Here is a 14,776-nt window from a genome sequence, read left to right on the forward strand (position 1 = left end):
AGACCTGCTGAGTCAGAATCAGCATTTAAATAAGACCACCCAGGCGAATCATATGCTCGTGAATTGGTTTAGACCTCTTGACCTGTGGCCTTAACCCAGGCGGCACACTGGAATCGCCTGGAGAAATTTCAGAGTGTGAACGATTGGGTTTTGCCCCTTATTTCTGAGGTGATCGGGTACAGGGAGTGTTGACAACTCCCCCAGTGATTGAATGTGAAGTCAGTGGTGAGAACCACTGTCCAGACACAGAAGGCTCAAAGATGGGGGCCCTAGAATCCCTGCAGGGCTATTATGGGGAAAGGGAGCCTCATTCTCTGTGGCCCTTGAGGGCAGAGCAAGGACCAGCAGAAGGAAAATCCCAGGGGCAGATTAGCATTAGGAACAGTGAAGAACTTTCTAACAGGCAGAGAGCTGCCCAAAGATAGAACAGATTATAAGCTTCCTTCCTGAATGGCTTAGCAGAGATCAATGATCACACACACGAGGCGGCAGGGGGATTCCTTGTCAGAAAGGAATGTTCAAGTGGACCTTGAGGTCCCTGTCCTTCCCTGCTGATTGGAGAAGCCATGGGGAGCTGGAGGTCAAGGCCTGAGTTGGGTAGTGTAGCAGTAGGGACTCACCCTCCCCCCAACCCTTTCTCCTATATAGGGACAGCGGCTTCTCCAGCCAGGGTGTAGACACCTATGTGGAGATGAGGCCTGTCTCTACTTCTTCTTCAAATGACTCCTTCTCTGAACAAGGTGAGGAGTTCCTGGGTTGCAGGAGGGGGAGGGGCAGAGGTGAGGGGTGACTGGGGGCTGGGCAGGGAAGGAGAGGGGTGTGGCAGGGCTGCCCTGAAACCTCTTCCCACACCAGACCTGGACAAGGAGGATGGGCGACTGCTGGAACTGCGGGACCTGCTCCACTTCTCGAGCCAGGTGGCCCAGGGCATGGCCTTCCTTGCTTCCAAGAATGTGAGTTATGAACTGGGTCTGAGTGTGGTCACTCAGGAGGGTGGGAGGCAGCTGAACCCCCCCCCCCCCACCCCAATGTGAGGCTGGATGACTGAGGATGAAGGGGAGGAAAGGGGAGCATATGACGGAGCCAAGGAGAGAGAGTGCCAGAGGGCAAGTGGGCCGCAGCCACACAGCCTCTAGGAGTGAGCGGGAGAAACCTATGGCTGAGAGTTCCCCAACCACAGGACCATGGGAGCCCCAGCCTGAGCAGACCCATCTCCCAGGCGTGCAGCAGGCTATGGAGGACCCCATTTCCAAGAACAGGCTTTATTCCTTCAGTTTTGGTCAACAGTGTGAACAGACAACCATTGTGTCCCTTTGCGAAGCCCATGGTCTTGTGAGGCTGATAAAGGAAGCTCCCTGAGTGGTTGTTGAGGGTATGAAAAGACATGTACAAAACACTCAACCCACGAACTTCCCAGCAGGTGGGAGCCGTGACCGCCCTCCTTACAGCAGATTTGCGAGTCCAGAGTTGGGTTGTTGGCTCTGCCATTTGCTGTGTGACTTTAAGCAACTATTGCAATTCTCTGAGCCTCAGTTTCTATACCTATAAAAATGGACACAATCACGGGGTTGTCTTGAGGGCGAAACAGGGCTATAATGTGTGCAAATGCTTAGAGAAGAGCTTGGCACGGTAGAGCCCTGGAGGTGGCAGCTGCTGTTATTAGTAACTGGTAGCGGGGAGGGATGCAGGGGCTGTTCCCAGCACCAGGGCTCATTGCTCCTTGCCCCAGCGGATTGCCTAGCTCTGCCAGCAGCCGCTGCTCAGGACTCCCTCAATGAGGAGCCCAAGGCCTTCTAGGGCCCTGGCTGCTCCCCCTGCACCCCAGGCTCAAGTAGGGGAGGGGCTGAGACTAACCCTGCAAGCGCTTCCCTTCAGTGCATCCACCGGGACGTGGCAGCCCGAAACGTCCTCCTGACCAGTGGGCGTGTGGCCAAGATTGGGGACTTTGGGCTGGCCAGGGACATCATGAATGACTCCAACTACATCGTCAAGGGCAATGTGAGTGCTGCGGAGGGTGGGCCGGGCTGGGGAGGGGGCGGTGAGCCTGGGTCCGAGGTGACTGGGGTCTGCTGTGCCAGGCCCGCCTGCCCGTGAAGTGGATGGCTCCAGAGAGCATCTTCGACTGTGTCTACACGGTTCAGAGCGACGTCTGGTCCTATGGCATCCTGCTCTGGGAAATCTTCTCACTAGGTGAGCCACCGGCCCAGGGCAGGCTCTGGCTGGGGCTGAGTCATGTTCGGTTACCACGGTGTCCTATACCTTGTGGAGGATACCAGTCAAGGATACTCGGCGCCCAGGGCAGAGCAAAGACTGGTGGGAGTGAAATGATGGGCAAGGCGTCTGAAAACCGAGCGGCGCAGCTCCTGCGTGGGCTGGACAGATGCTCCCTGCTGCCCGGCATTCCGTCCGGGCTCTTCCCTCCTCTGCCTGCCCGAGCAGCTGTTGCTTCTGCCCGTGGTTCTCCCTCATGATGTGCATGTCCCGCTTCCGGAGCACTAGGCACAGGGACTTGGGCGAAGCCCTTCAACGAGCAACTCTAACCTCTTATTCCAAAGCCTGTGCTAGAATTCTCTGTGGGGTGCGATGAGGCCTGGGTGAAGGCTCCCCAGTTCCACAGAAGCCTATGCCCTTTGCAACTCTTCATAGCCCCGGCCGGCCAAGATGTAACGTGGGTGTGGGGGCAGGTGAAGATGTGCCCTGAGCGTGACCTCCTACGTGATCTTGGCCTTTGCAGGGCTGAACCCCTACCCTGGCATCCTGGTGAACAGCAAGTTCTATAAACTGGTGAAGGATGGCTACCAAATGGCCCAGCCTGCGTTCGCCCCAAAGAACATGTAAGTGACAGACCCCAGGGAGAAAAGAGGACACGCTAGGCTTTCGTTGAAGGGGACGGAAGTGTGTGTGTGGGCCCAGTCTCCCTGTCCAGTGTCCCAGCGCCAGGCATTATCTCCCCCCCAGTGGGCCAAACCAAGCCCTTTTCCGAGTGAGTTCAAGGTTTCCACTGGTTTCCCAGGGAGCTTAGAGGATGTGCTCCGAGGACTCTTAAGTAGGACTGGTCCTAACTCAAATTATATTTTTAAGTCAGACTCTCTTATTGCAACCTCAAGGAAGGCTCCTGTCATTTCTTCTGTCGTGGCAATCTGTGGTGTTGGCCAGTCCTTCACTGTACACCTGGCCAGCCACTGCAGCCTCTCAACCACCTCACTACAGCCAGCCCACCACGAGCCACTGACTCCCTACCCTTGCCACGGCCTTTGAACGGGCCAGCGGGCCACGAATTCACCCACTGCCTTTCCCCAGCCACCCTCAACACAGCCGCCCCGCGCCCAGCCAGGCACTCGCTGCCTGCCGGCTCACCGGCGACACAGCCCCTGCAGCCCACCTGCCCTGTTCGTCTCTTGCTACAGTCAGCCACTCACTCATCTCTCAGTCCTGTCAAACCTACCTGCAGGCAGCAAGAGCGCCCCTTCTTAGTTCTAGGAGCTTGGGCAAGAGAGCATCTCTGAGATTTTTCTCCTTTCAGTTGTCAAATGGGCATGATGGAAAAACCTTCCAAGGGCTACTGGGGAGATTAAATAAGACAACGCACGTCAAGGACTCAGCACAGGTCTTGTGTCAGGCTCACTTCTCACTAGGCTTCAGGACCTCTGCTGGGCAAGACTGCAGGGCATGTGCGTGCGTGTGCACAGGTGTATGGGTCACGCTCCCCAGACCCACGGGCAGCTTCTGTCCTGTCTCAGATACAGCATCATGCAGGCCTGCTGGGCCCTGGAGCCTACCCACAGACCCACCTTCCAGCAGATCTGCTCCCTCCTCCAGGAGCAGGCCCAAGTGGACAGGAGAGAGCCGGTGAGTGGGGCCAGCCTCGGGGTGGGTAGCTGGCTGCAGCAGGCCGGGCTGGGCCTGAGTGATCAAGACTGACCACCCCCGGCCTCTCGCACCCTCAGGACTACACCAACTTGCCGAGTAGCAGCAGTGGCGGCGGCAGCAGTAGTGAGCCAGAGGAGGAGAGCTCCAGCGAGCACCTGGCCTGCTGTGAGCAGGGGGACATCGCCCAGCCCCTGCTGCAGCCCAACAACTACCAGTTCTGCTGAGGGGACAGCCAGGAAGCACTGCTTTCCCCGTCCTTCAAGCTCCCACTCCACCGCGGCTGGGGCACCGCGGGGAGAACCTACAGACTCTGCCCTTGGTCCTTTCATTCAACAGCCAGGCCCAGCTCTGAAACTCAGGAACGTGAAACCCACAGAGTTTGGGGAGGACCCCGCTGCCAGGGCCTGGGCCGTCACTGCCAGTCAGGGGCTAGGGCTGAGCCCCCCGCCCACTGTTCTCAATGCTATGGCCTCATGTTCGCTATGCCAACTGGGAGAACCCCCAGCTTACTCTCCTCACCTTGTTCCCACTTCCAGGAACCCCCTTCCCGACTCCCCGTTATCTGATTGGAAATGGACTGGTTTTGTGCCTACCAAGTGCCCCAACGCTGAGAAGACCAGGCTCCTTGGGCCTTGGTAGAGCAGAAGGACCCCCTCTGTAGCCAAGTGAAATGGCAAGAACAGACAGGTGCTCAGAGACTCTGCCTGGCTCAGGCACCTCAGAGCAGGGTGGCTCCTTTCTAAGAATGAACTGTACCTCCTAGTCCCTCTGGCCTTGTCTCTATGGCCCCACCCACCCCGGATCTGGTCGCTACAATGAGCCAGGTGGCAGCTAAAAGTTCGGGGTTCTGCCCAGTCCCCTGTCATTCCAAGCTGGAAGACAGGGGCCTGTGTGGCTGGCCACACCAAGCAAGCAGCATGCACTCCACCAAGCTGACTCCCCGTAACTAACAGTCGCCCTGCGGGATGTCTCAGTCATTAAACTAACAGCATTAACACAGCTGGCCTCTGATTCTCTGTGCCACTCGGGGGCCTGCAGCTTCCCTGGGGCCTCTCCCATCCACCTCCGTGTCGAGTGACCAACTCAGCACCTCAGGTGCTCGACCACACTGTGCCCCACACAATGAGCATGGAACTGATTCTTGCTTCACCAAAACAGATAACTTAATAAATTTTATTCTTGGCGGGGAAGGAGGGAAAAAAGCCACCTACTCCACTCCTCTCAATAAATTAAATAACACACGGCCAATTCCCGTGCCCTACGCAAACCTTAGGCACTTGAGCCAGTCCTGCTGTTTCCTTATGGCCCAGTCTGCTTCCCCTTCACAGAAGGGAGTTTTTCCTACTGCCGCCAGGTTATGTCAAGCCAACAGGCCACATCCCCTCTGTGGTGAGGGTCCAGGGCCCAGAAAGGATGTAGGGTGCAGCAGCAGTGGCCAGGGAAAGGAGGAAGGGGATCCTCTTCCTCAAAGCTCAGGGCAGAGAAGACAGTCCTGGAAGAAAGCTGTGGCTGTTTCTCCCCTCCTCAGCTTCCCCCAAATTTGGGTGCAGGAAGAGTAGGAGGGAAATGCATCCCTCCTCTGGGAAAATCAAGAGCCCAAAGGGACCCCTAGAGCTAATGAGGCCTCCAAGGCCCCAAGTCAAAGGCAACAGGCTAAGGAAGTTGTGTGGCTGCAGGGGCTGGAAAGCGCACTCCCCACTGGCCAGAAGAGATACCTCCGCAGCCTTCCCACCTAGCGCTGGACTCTGCCTTCGCCTACCCCAGGACCTCCACCCTGACTTGCAGGAGGCCCCAGGGAAACCACCGGCTACCAGCATTCCCTCAGACTCCCTTCCCCTCTGCTGAACATACTATGTCCCCCAAGTGCTCTCTCGAGGCTAGTAAGGAGTGTCCTGGTGCTTCTCCTGACCCCTGAAGGTTTAGAACCACGGATCCCGGGCCCCACTGTGCTCAGGAAATGGAAGCTCTTTGGTCAGTCCCAGCATCAGAGGCCTCCCCAAAGGTGAACGCTCCCGCGGGTCCCCTGGATGGATCTGCCTCGGGCCAGGGCCTCACTATGGCTTGAGATGGTGCAGTCCCTGTGCAAGAGCCTGGCTTAGACTGTCACTGCAGCCACCCCCTCTTCCTCACCCTCCTCCTCTGCCTCTGTCTTGATCTGAGCTACCCCAAGGCGGTAGAGGGTGTCTCGGATGACCACCTCGCCAGGCTGGCAGCTCTGCACAATGTCATGGATCTGCCGGTTGACAATTTCGCGGCTGGTGAGGAAGTCCATGAGGCGGTTGTAGAGGTAATAGTGGGTGGCATTGTCAAAGGCAATGGGCCGCTGGCGGACACTGTTTGGTCTGCTGTCTGCGATGGAGGCCAGGAGGGCTGCGTAGGGTGCCAGCTCAGGGCACAGGGCTGAAGAGTGGTGCCCAGTGCTGGGGTCACCAGGACCCGGCTGTGTCTCTACATGGACAATGTGGCGTGTGGCAGTCTTGGTGACTGGGTGCTGGACAGACTGCTCAGCCTCCATCATGTCCACAGCATAATGCTGGTCCGAGAGCTCCGGGCACGACACGCTCTAGAGGAGAGAGAAGAAACCACTCTAACATTAGGGAATGACTACGGTAGAAGCCGGGGGTGGGTGAGAGTGAAGGGGGTGTGTGTCAGTCAGTCCCATTTAAACCCTCACGTCACCACCCATGCTCACACCTCCTGGGGCAAGTCCCCTCTCCTCTTCCTCTGTGCTTCCCTCTCCCTATGAAGACAGGGACAGTCACAGTGGCCACCTCCCAGAACAGATGCTCGATTACCTGAGCTGCTATTGCTTATTACCATGCCTAGTCAATTCTGGCTGGGGCTGCAGGGGAGTGGAGAGCGGGGCTCTAACTGAGGCTGTTGCCTTTCGGCAGTGCCAGGAACAAGCTCAGAGCCAGTGAGTCCCAGGGAATAAGGCAAAGGTTGAGTGATGACAATAACGTCCCCTTCTTCCTGTTGCCAGTTCCTAACATCTCTTCCCAGCAAACGGCACGTATGTCTGGTAGGAATCACTGTCTGTACAGAGGACCAAAATACAGAGACAAGGGCTCTGCCACTTATCTGTTCCATGATGCTGGCTAAGTCCATCTGCCCTCTCTGGCCCTTACTTTACCTTTTACTAAAAGGAGAGGGTTGGATACATGGAGTTTTCTAAGACTCTGTGCCTCCAGATCACAACAGGTATGCCATGCAGTAAGTACATTCACGGGCAGACCCAAGACCCGACTGGTCAGGGCCTTTAGTACACCAGTGTGCACGAGGTCTCCCAAAGACAGCAATTTCTTAGGCTAATCTGGAAGGCAACCCCTGTGATCCCAAAATACCTGTGGTTTGGGACACCCTGGGCACTCCTAAGTGACATGCTGGGGCCTCACACACACAGGGCTTGGTCAGTAAAAATCTGTGGAATAAATGCTGGCTCAGGGCATCAAGACGAAATACTAGTGGAGACAAAGGATGCTGGAGATGGTTCCCAGAAAGCCTTCCCCAACAACCAGGAGGTGAGACACGGTCAGTCTGTGGGATTTATTCCAGTTCCTCAGAAGGGAACTCACCACAGGTGGCTCTGAGGGGCTAGAGAAACAGCCCTGGTTCCTCCCCCACATCTGGTTGGTCAGCTCTGGGTAGCAGAGGTCAGCACACAGGGCCACTGGTGTGGCCATGTCTACCACGTAGACAGGTGGCCAATGGCGGGAAGAGACAAGCAGATCCACATGGTCGCGGGCGCTCTCGCCGCGCACAAGATACTTGGAGCCGCAGATCACCTGAGCAGGGAGATGGAGGGCACAGCAGAGGGTTAAAGAGCCAATCAGCAGACAGAGTTGAGTCTTCTCTCCATGAAGGGGAATAATCAGGTTTTTTGACTAAAGCCATGGCCATCGGGCCAGAGTCCATCACATTCTGCTTCCTATGTCTGTCCTTAAATGAAGTCACCAGCTCATCCCTGACTTCCTGAGAGAATATAGCTGGGAGCATCTGGTCTTCAACAGAGGCAGAGAGGCCCCCAAGGGCATCTACTCCAAACCCCACCCTCCACACTGCCTTACCAAGCACCCTCTCCAGTCCTGGGGCTCCAATTCCCAGCCACACAGCACTGGCAGCTGACAGCTGGTTAGAGACGGAGGTTCCTCTCCTTTGACCCTACCCCAAACCCAAGGAATTAGCCTCTAGGGGTGGGGTCTGAGCATCTGTATTTTGAGCAGCTCCCCACAAGAACTAGATATGCTGCCCACATGGGAACCTCAGTGTAGACTAGTAAACACCTCCACGGAGTGTTCCCCATACACCACTTCACTGCTGGGGAGGGGGAGCTCTGTGTATAGTGGGGAATCCTGCATCTGCATCCATCTCCCTACCTTCACCCCCACCAATCTTAGCTATCGCCTCCTAGTAATACTGCTCGCCATCACAGCCTGAGGCTCCGTTAACTCTCATGGCCCTGGGTGGTGAAGTGCTTCTCAAGAGAGGGTCCCCAGCCACATGAACACAGTCCTCTGAGCAGGCTCTGTTCTGCCAGGGGAAGGCATCCAGTCTGACCCTCACACTCAGCTTTGGCTGAAGAAGTTGATAATTGGATTTTCTTTTGACAGCCAGTCGCCATGCCCACTCATGCACCTGAGGGAACCAAAGGCTCTGCTAGCAATCCCTCCCCCATTTAGCACCTGTTCAGGGTGTTTTCAACCCCAGTATCTTCCTGGGCCTGCTTTGTCAACCCTCCTAGAGCTATCCCAGTGCCTACCCTGTCCGCGCTCTACAGACATGAGGCATGCTCTCCTTAAATCAAAATCAGAACTATGTCCTCCCCCAATTCCCACTCAGAACTGTCCAGTAGGCCCCTCACCACTCCCAGAGGGAAACCCAGACTGCTACTGTGGCCTACAAAGCTCTACATGATCTGGTCTCTGGTCACCCCTCCAACCTTCCTCTTCTGGGCTCACCAGGCTTCCCTACTCAGGACTTAATTGTCACTCTTCCCTCTGCTGAACATTCTTTCTATAACTCATCGTTGGGCTCTCAGCCTTCTCTGGCTACCCCAGACAGCTGGCCCCTCTCTGTTGCCTTCTATCTCAGGACTTTGTCTAGTTCCCTCAGAGCTAGTGCCCTAAGCCATGGTGGCTCTATTTCCCCTGTAAAATGAGGTCAACTTGAGAAGAATGACATCTTCACTGCTCATCTCTGTACCCTCAACAGTTGACGCAGGGCCAGGATGTGAAAGGGTGCTTCATACTCACTGATGATGACCCAGGCTCCCTTCCTAGTCCAAAGAGTGGCACCTGACCCCTAAGGAGCTATTCCACAGGCTGCCCAGTGACCTAAGTGTCAGCCCCCACAGAATGAGCTGGATCAATAAGATTTTCTGTGTGGGCAATTTGACATGGACAAATTCACCCCAAGCTCCTCCTTAGCATCCCCTTACCTGATGGGGGCACACCTTGTAGATTTTACCCCCTGTGAGATGAGGTGGGGGTTGTCTAGCTCTGGTTCCATTCTGTACAGATTCATAGAGGGCCAACAAGGAGAAGCAGAGCTGTTCCTGGAGCAGGACAAGATTAAAAACAAAGCAGTAAATGCTAAGGGACCAGGCCTGGTGTGCGGCACCAAATTCTTACTTCAATACCCAAAGCAAAAGAATAAACTGTCAAGGCCAGAGTGTACCTTGGAGCCTCACTAGCTTAATGTCTCCTAGGTACAGATGGGAATTCTGAGGCCCTGAGAGGACCAGGTCCCAGAGAGAGGCAGCCCGAGTGATCAAGGTGCCATCTTGAGGCCTGAGGGTCTTCCTACTTTTCAAAGGGCAGGGGATGCCTCAAAGAGAAGCTAATATTTGAGTCTGAACTTGAAGGAAGCATGAAGTTTTCGATAGGACATTAGTATGAAGAAAAGTGGATGATGTATGGCTAACACACACACTGCCCCCCGCCCCCCGGATGTAACGACACTCCTTCTCTAGGGCCTGGAGAAGTGGTAACCACACACTGCAAAGTGCCTTCCTTACAACAACCTAGTCAGGTCAGTATTTTGGTTATTTTCACTTTGTAAACCAGGAAAACAAGGCTCAGTGAGGAAAGGCAGCTTACCCAAGGTCACACCCAGTCAGTTGGGGAGCCAGGATTCCTGACCCCAGAGTCTGGACCCGCTACCTTCACCAGAGGAACCGACTAGAGGGAAGGCCTTGCATACCTACCATGACCTGGCTGTGGACGATCTCCCAGGCCTCCCTACCCGCTGGCACCTTGTGTCCAACACAGGCACTTGTCATAGGTGGCTCATCTCCTCACCCAGAAAGCAGACGCCCTGCCTGCTCCCTAAGTCCCTCTCGGCACTGCTGCCCCCGCCACTCACCTTGGAGTCTTCTGTCCCAAAGGGGATGCCGCACTGCCTCAACAGGTGCCGCAGCTCCTCCTCACTGTAGGAGCCAATCTCCTCGAGCTTGCAGGCGCCCTCGTGGAGCAGCCTCACCAAGGCGCTGCCGTGGCCTGCAAGAGACGGCCCTGCTCAAGGGAGGCCCTCGTGCCTGAGGGGGAGAACCCGGGGATGAGGCCAAGTCCGGCAAGCAGGGCAAGTGGCTCTGCCCTGAGCACCGCCCTAGGTGCTGAGGGAGGGGGACTCGAGGCTGGTCTTCGCACTTCTGCGGATACATGAAGTCTCTCAGAACTGCTTTCTGCCCCTGAACGTCTAGGGGAGAGATCAGGCAGAGCTCCCTTGCAAATAATCCCAAAATGGGTAAGCGTTTAATCTTTTAAGGTTTTTCAAAAGCAAGATCCCAGAGGCTTACCACAAGGGCAGCAACACGATGGAGCAGTAGGTCTCCTTTCAAAAACGCTCTCTTTACACTGTGTTCCTGAACCTGCCTAACCACCAGTGAACCATGTGGGGGGTCTTAAAAAAGAAAATCAATTTCTGGGCCTTGAAATAGCAAGTATGAGGTGGGACCTCAGCATCTAATGTCAGGAAACACTGTTTGAGAACCAGTGGATCACAACATATTAAATACTTATAAAATCATCTCAGTGGGTCATAACCAGAATTTAAAAAATGAAATAAAACAAAATACATTCCACTTGGTAAGGAAATGTACTGTTTTGTGAATGTTGGCTGGCAGCTCTTTAAAACTCTGCACCTTGACTTTAACCCCTAAGGAATTTTGTCACGTCTTGTCATCTTTCTTAAATGAGCCCTCTACGTGAGCCTGCCCCCGCCCCCCTCTGCCACTGATACTGTCTGGCCACAGAAATGTTCCGACTCTGGACGGGACCCTTCCCTGACCCGAGTCAGCCGCCAGGAGGTCTTACCAGGTACTGGCTGCACATCCAGGTTTTTGTCCTTCTCAGTGTTGACAACCACAGCTCCTCTCATGAGTGGTGGGAAGAAGGGAGCAATAACAGAGGCATCAAACTTGGTGATAGGGATGCTGGCAGGGAAGGCCACCTGCTCAATCACCTCTGTCTCCATCGTGGCCCAAAAGTCCTCCACGTTTACCTCACTCGGGCCCAAGAACTCAGGCCAGGTGAACTAAGAGGTCAGGATAAAAAAGATCAAACTATAGGAGCCACAGGGCATTAACAACACAAGAGCCCACCTTCTTGATCCATTCGGGACAAGGTGGGGGTGGTATCAGATAGCCATGCGCTGCCAGGGCGCCCGCCCCCAATTCTGGTATCTTAGTACCTAACTGCCTTTTGCCCACATTCCTCTCCCCCATACCACAGCTCTCCGCAATACCTGAACAGCCCTCAGTCCCTTCTGCATCTGCCTTTGTTCAAGTCCTTTCCCTGACCTGCCAGGAGAGGGGAGCTACCACCGAATACCTGTTACGGGCCGAACACTGTCTGATTAACTACTGCACAAGTCTGCGGGGCTGTTTGAGGCGAGACTACTGCAGGAAGGGGCAGAATACGAATGTGAACTGAAGGGTCGTTCCAAAGCCCAAGCAGTGTGCTCTCCACCACTCACGACGCTAGTGCACTGTGAGCACACAGCACACCTTACAGCTACGGAGCCCACCCTCTCCACAAACAAGGGGACAGGAATGCTAACTGAGTGTGCTGCTGGGCACACAAACTGATGCAGGGACTGTCATCAGTCTAGAGGGTCCTCCTCTATCCGTTCCCCAAGGGGAGAGGCCATCAGATAGTCTCCTCCTGGACAACTGCCAATCGGAGTTGTGTTCAGTAACTTCTTGTTTCCTCTCACTGACTTCGGAACGCCCTCTACCTGCTTCTCCGCGCATGCATCACACCACTCTGCACACACAAAAGGGAGAAAATAAAGTAAGCCCTGGTCTCTAGAAAGACATGCCCAGTACCACAGAAGAGAAGAGACATGCATACCAAGAGTGAAGGAATTCTACTCCCTTCTGTGAGAAAGAGCCTTGATCAGACAAGGCAGATGCCAGGTAGGGCTAGGAGACGTGAGCTTTTGTGGGGAGATGCGCATCTGTTTACTTCTGAAAACCAAATGGTCTCTGCAGCTAGATGTGTGTTTTTTTTTAAAAAAAGAAAAACTTGGGCTCAGAGTCCCAGGAGTTGCTGGCGAGCATGGCAGTGCTTATGAGCTCAGACTCTGGAGTCAGACAGTCAGACCAAGGTCAAGTCCCAGCTCTACCCCTCCTGGCTGGGTAAGTGTGAATAAAACCCGAGCTTCAATCCCTTCATCTACAAAAATCTTACAGGGTTGGGGTGAGAAGTCAAGCACTGAGCACAGCATTAAGAACTTGGCATATGTAGTAACATGCTCAATGTATTCTCACTGGGTCACTACTAACACTGCCATTAGATTACCATTAGACAAGCAGATCGGAACGTGTGGAGAAATAGCCTCTTGGTGAGATAACACAAAAAAGCAAAATTTTTTATCAGTAATTTTATCTACAAAGAACACTTAGAAGACTCCAGAAAGCATTATGCTTACTTTCGTGTATCTTGTTACGTACCAACATTCTTCAAATGGGATATGTGATCAAAATGTATACTTTTTTTTTTTTAATTGGGAAGAAAAGGAGGAATATGCATTAAATCCCTAACAGGCTCAGCTGGCCATGCCAAAATGCACCCAAGCTTTTCTCTAGAGGGCCCGCACCACCCCTGGTGGTGAACAGGTGGGCTGCAGGTCCAGGGCCTAAAGAGACACTTCATGTTACAGTCCTCTCTCGATCACTGTGCAGGAGTTCAGTGGTGGAAAGCTCACCCCCCACTGCTACTACCAGCACACTCATGGGGCACTCCACACCTATGCATGGAGACCAGACCTCTCAGCATGATCATGGGAGAGTGTTCAGAGATCTATGCGATTTTTTTAAAAACACCGAGTACCAGAAAGAGTCCTGTTATTCTCAGTTTACTAAGAGTTTTATTATAAATGGGTGTTGAATGATAATGAAAGCCTTTTTTACATCTACTGAAATAATCATGTGGGGTTTTTTTCCATTAAACTGTACAGGAACAAATTACATTAGTGTATTTTCTAATGTTGAAACCATCTTGCTTTCCTGGGATAAGCTTGTCATGATGGGTTACTTCCTTCGGTATTAGATATGACTGGCTATTATCGTACTCAGCACTGTGGCATCTATGTTCATGAGTACAATCAGCTCAAATTTGTTCTCTTATATTAAATGTCTAGCTTTATTTTCAAGGGTATCTGGCCTTATACAACAAGGTGGGGAAATATATCTACTTTTGCCATTCTTTTATGATCGGAATCATATATTTCTTGGCTGTTAGAATGAATGTATGAAGCCATATGAATTTGGTGGTATCTTTATGTGAACGAACACTTTTTAGTTAAGAACAGATCAAGTCACGGATCAAGTCACTCTTTTTCCTCCAAACCCATCTGCAGCTCTCCCTCTCAGTGCACGTCCGCACAGAGGCCCACATGCCCCCCATGGAGAGTCTGGCCGCCCACAGCCTCTTGAACCTCACACATCCTACCACTCCCTCCACTGCTCATGTGCTCCAGCCACACTGGCCTCCTTGCCGTTCCTCAATCATGCACAGCAAGCCCACCTCAGACCCTGTTTTGCTGCACTCTCTTCCTAGAATTCTCCTCTGAAAGCTACGTGGGCTTCAGATCTCTCCTCAAATGCTACCATATCAGAGAGGCCTCCCCTGACTACCCTCTAGAAAGCAGGAATCCCCCTCTCCACCACTGTTCTCTCCTTACCTGCTTCACTATTACTGTGCTACTTTTAATTACTACATACTGCCTATATAATAGACATTAATATATGCAATTATTAATAATGTTTGTTTCCTATCTTACTGCCCTGTCCCAAGTGTCTAAAAAGTACACCTGGTTCATGTTTAATAAATTCATTGGAAAGTAACAAATGCCTCCATTTCTATCTAGCTTCCTTATATGAAAAAGCCACTCGCCTCCCCCAGGCAGGACTGGAGCCATCTGTTCCTGGGACAGCATGCAGAACGGTGGCTGCCAAAGTGTGAGGACAGTTCTAAAGGTGGCCAGGAGGCACTTACTTCCACACTCTTCAGTGCCAACACGTTTTCTTCATTCCTCTGGGCCATTTCCACTTTGGGGGCCACACCACAGATGCCACAGATCATGTCATTGTAGTCTCGCACAGTGAGGCACTCGAAAGCCCAATAGCCATTGCACAGCAGCTCCTGCAGCTGGCTCAGCTCCTCTGAGGTCAGAGTCTTCTCTGCAAGGAGAGCAAGAGCTGTGAGAAAGTCACAAAAAAGACCCCAAGGCCACTGGGGATGAGCCAGTGGCCAGCAAGAATAGTAGTCTTGCTACTTGGCAAGACTGCTCCCCTAACGACGCCCAAGAGTACTACCCCCCCCCCCAAGGGTCAAGCACCCTGGCCTTTGAGGCCTCGGGTGGCAACCCCAAAGGGCAATTTCAATACAGTTATTAAAACTGC

The 14,776-nt window shown here is 53.5% G+C and overlaps 2 protein-coding genes across 5 annotated transcripts in view; one reads left to right on the top strand and one right to left on the bottom strand.

Moving 5' to 3' along the window:
- CSF1R (colony stimulating factor 1 receptor) overlaps positions 1 to 4,869 on the top strand; it is a 29,617-nt gene extending 24,748 nt beyond the window's left edge. The window contains exons 15-21 of the mRNA XM_045815242.2: positions 649 to 740; positions 856 to 953; positions 1,876 to 1,998; positions 2,079 to 2,190; positions 2,735 to 2,834; positions 3,741 to 3,849; positions 3,948 to 4,869. Of these exons, the coding sequence (XP_045671198.2) occupies positions 649 to 740; positions 856 to 953; positions 1,876 to 1,998; positions 2,079 to 2,190; positions 2,735 to 2,834; positions 3,741 to 3,849; positions 3,948 to 4,094 (781 nt within the window). The 3' untranslated portion in view covers positions 4,095 to 4,869. The remainder of the gene's footprint in view (positions 1 to 648; positions 741 to 855; positions 954 to 1,875; positions 1,999 to 2,078; positions 2,191 to 2,734; positions 2,835 to 3,740; positions 3,850 to 3,947) is intronic.
- An 827-nt stretch (positions 4,870 to 5,696) lies between these two features.
- Positions 5,697 to 14,776, bottom strand: part of HMGXB3 (HMG-box containing 3) — a 43,918-nt gene continuing 34,838 nt past the window's right edge. For all 4 annotated transcript variants that reach the window (XM_045815238.2, XM_045815241.2, XM_045815240.2 and 1 more), the window contains 6 exons: positions 14,370 to 14,554; positions 11,184 to 11,403; positions 10,234 to 10,367; positions 9,308 to 9,424; positions 7,446 to 7,655; positions 5,697 to 6,433 (listed from right to left, as the gene is read on the bottom strand). In XM_045815238.2, the coding sequence (XP_045671194.1) occupies positions 5,966 to 6,433; positions 7,446 to 7,655; positions 9,308 to 9,424; positions 10,234 to 10,367; positions 11,184 to 11,403; positions 14,370 to 14,554 (1,334 nt within the window). In that variant the 3' untranslated portion in view covers positions 5,697 to 5,965. The remainder of the gene's footprint in view (positions 6,434 to 7,445; positions 7,656 to 9,307; positions 9,425 to 10,233; positions 10,368 to 11,183; positions 11,404 to 14,369; positions 14,555 to 14,776) is intronic.

The sequence above is a fragment of the Ursus americanus genome, chromosome 15, assembly GCF_024610735.1.
Source record: "Ursus americanus isolate L20-20 chromosome 15, mUrsAme1.1.p, whole genome shotgun sequence".
Taxonomy (NCBI): domain Eukaryota; kingdom Metazoa; phylum Chordata; class Mammalia; order Carnivora; family Ursidae; genus Ursus; species Ursus americanus.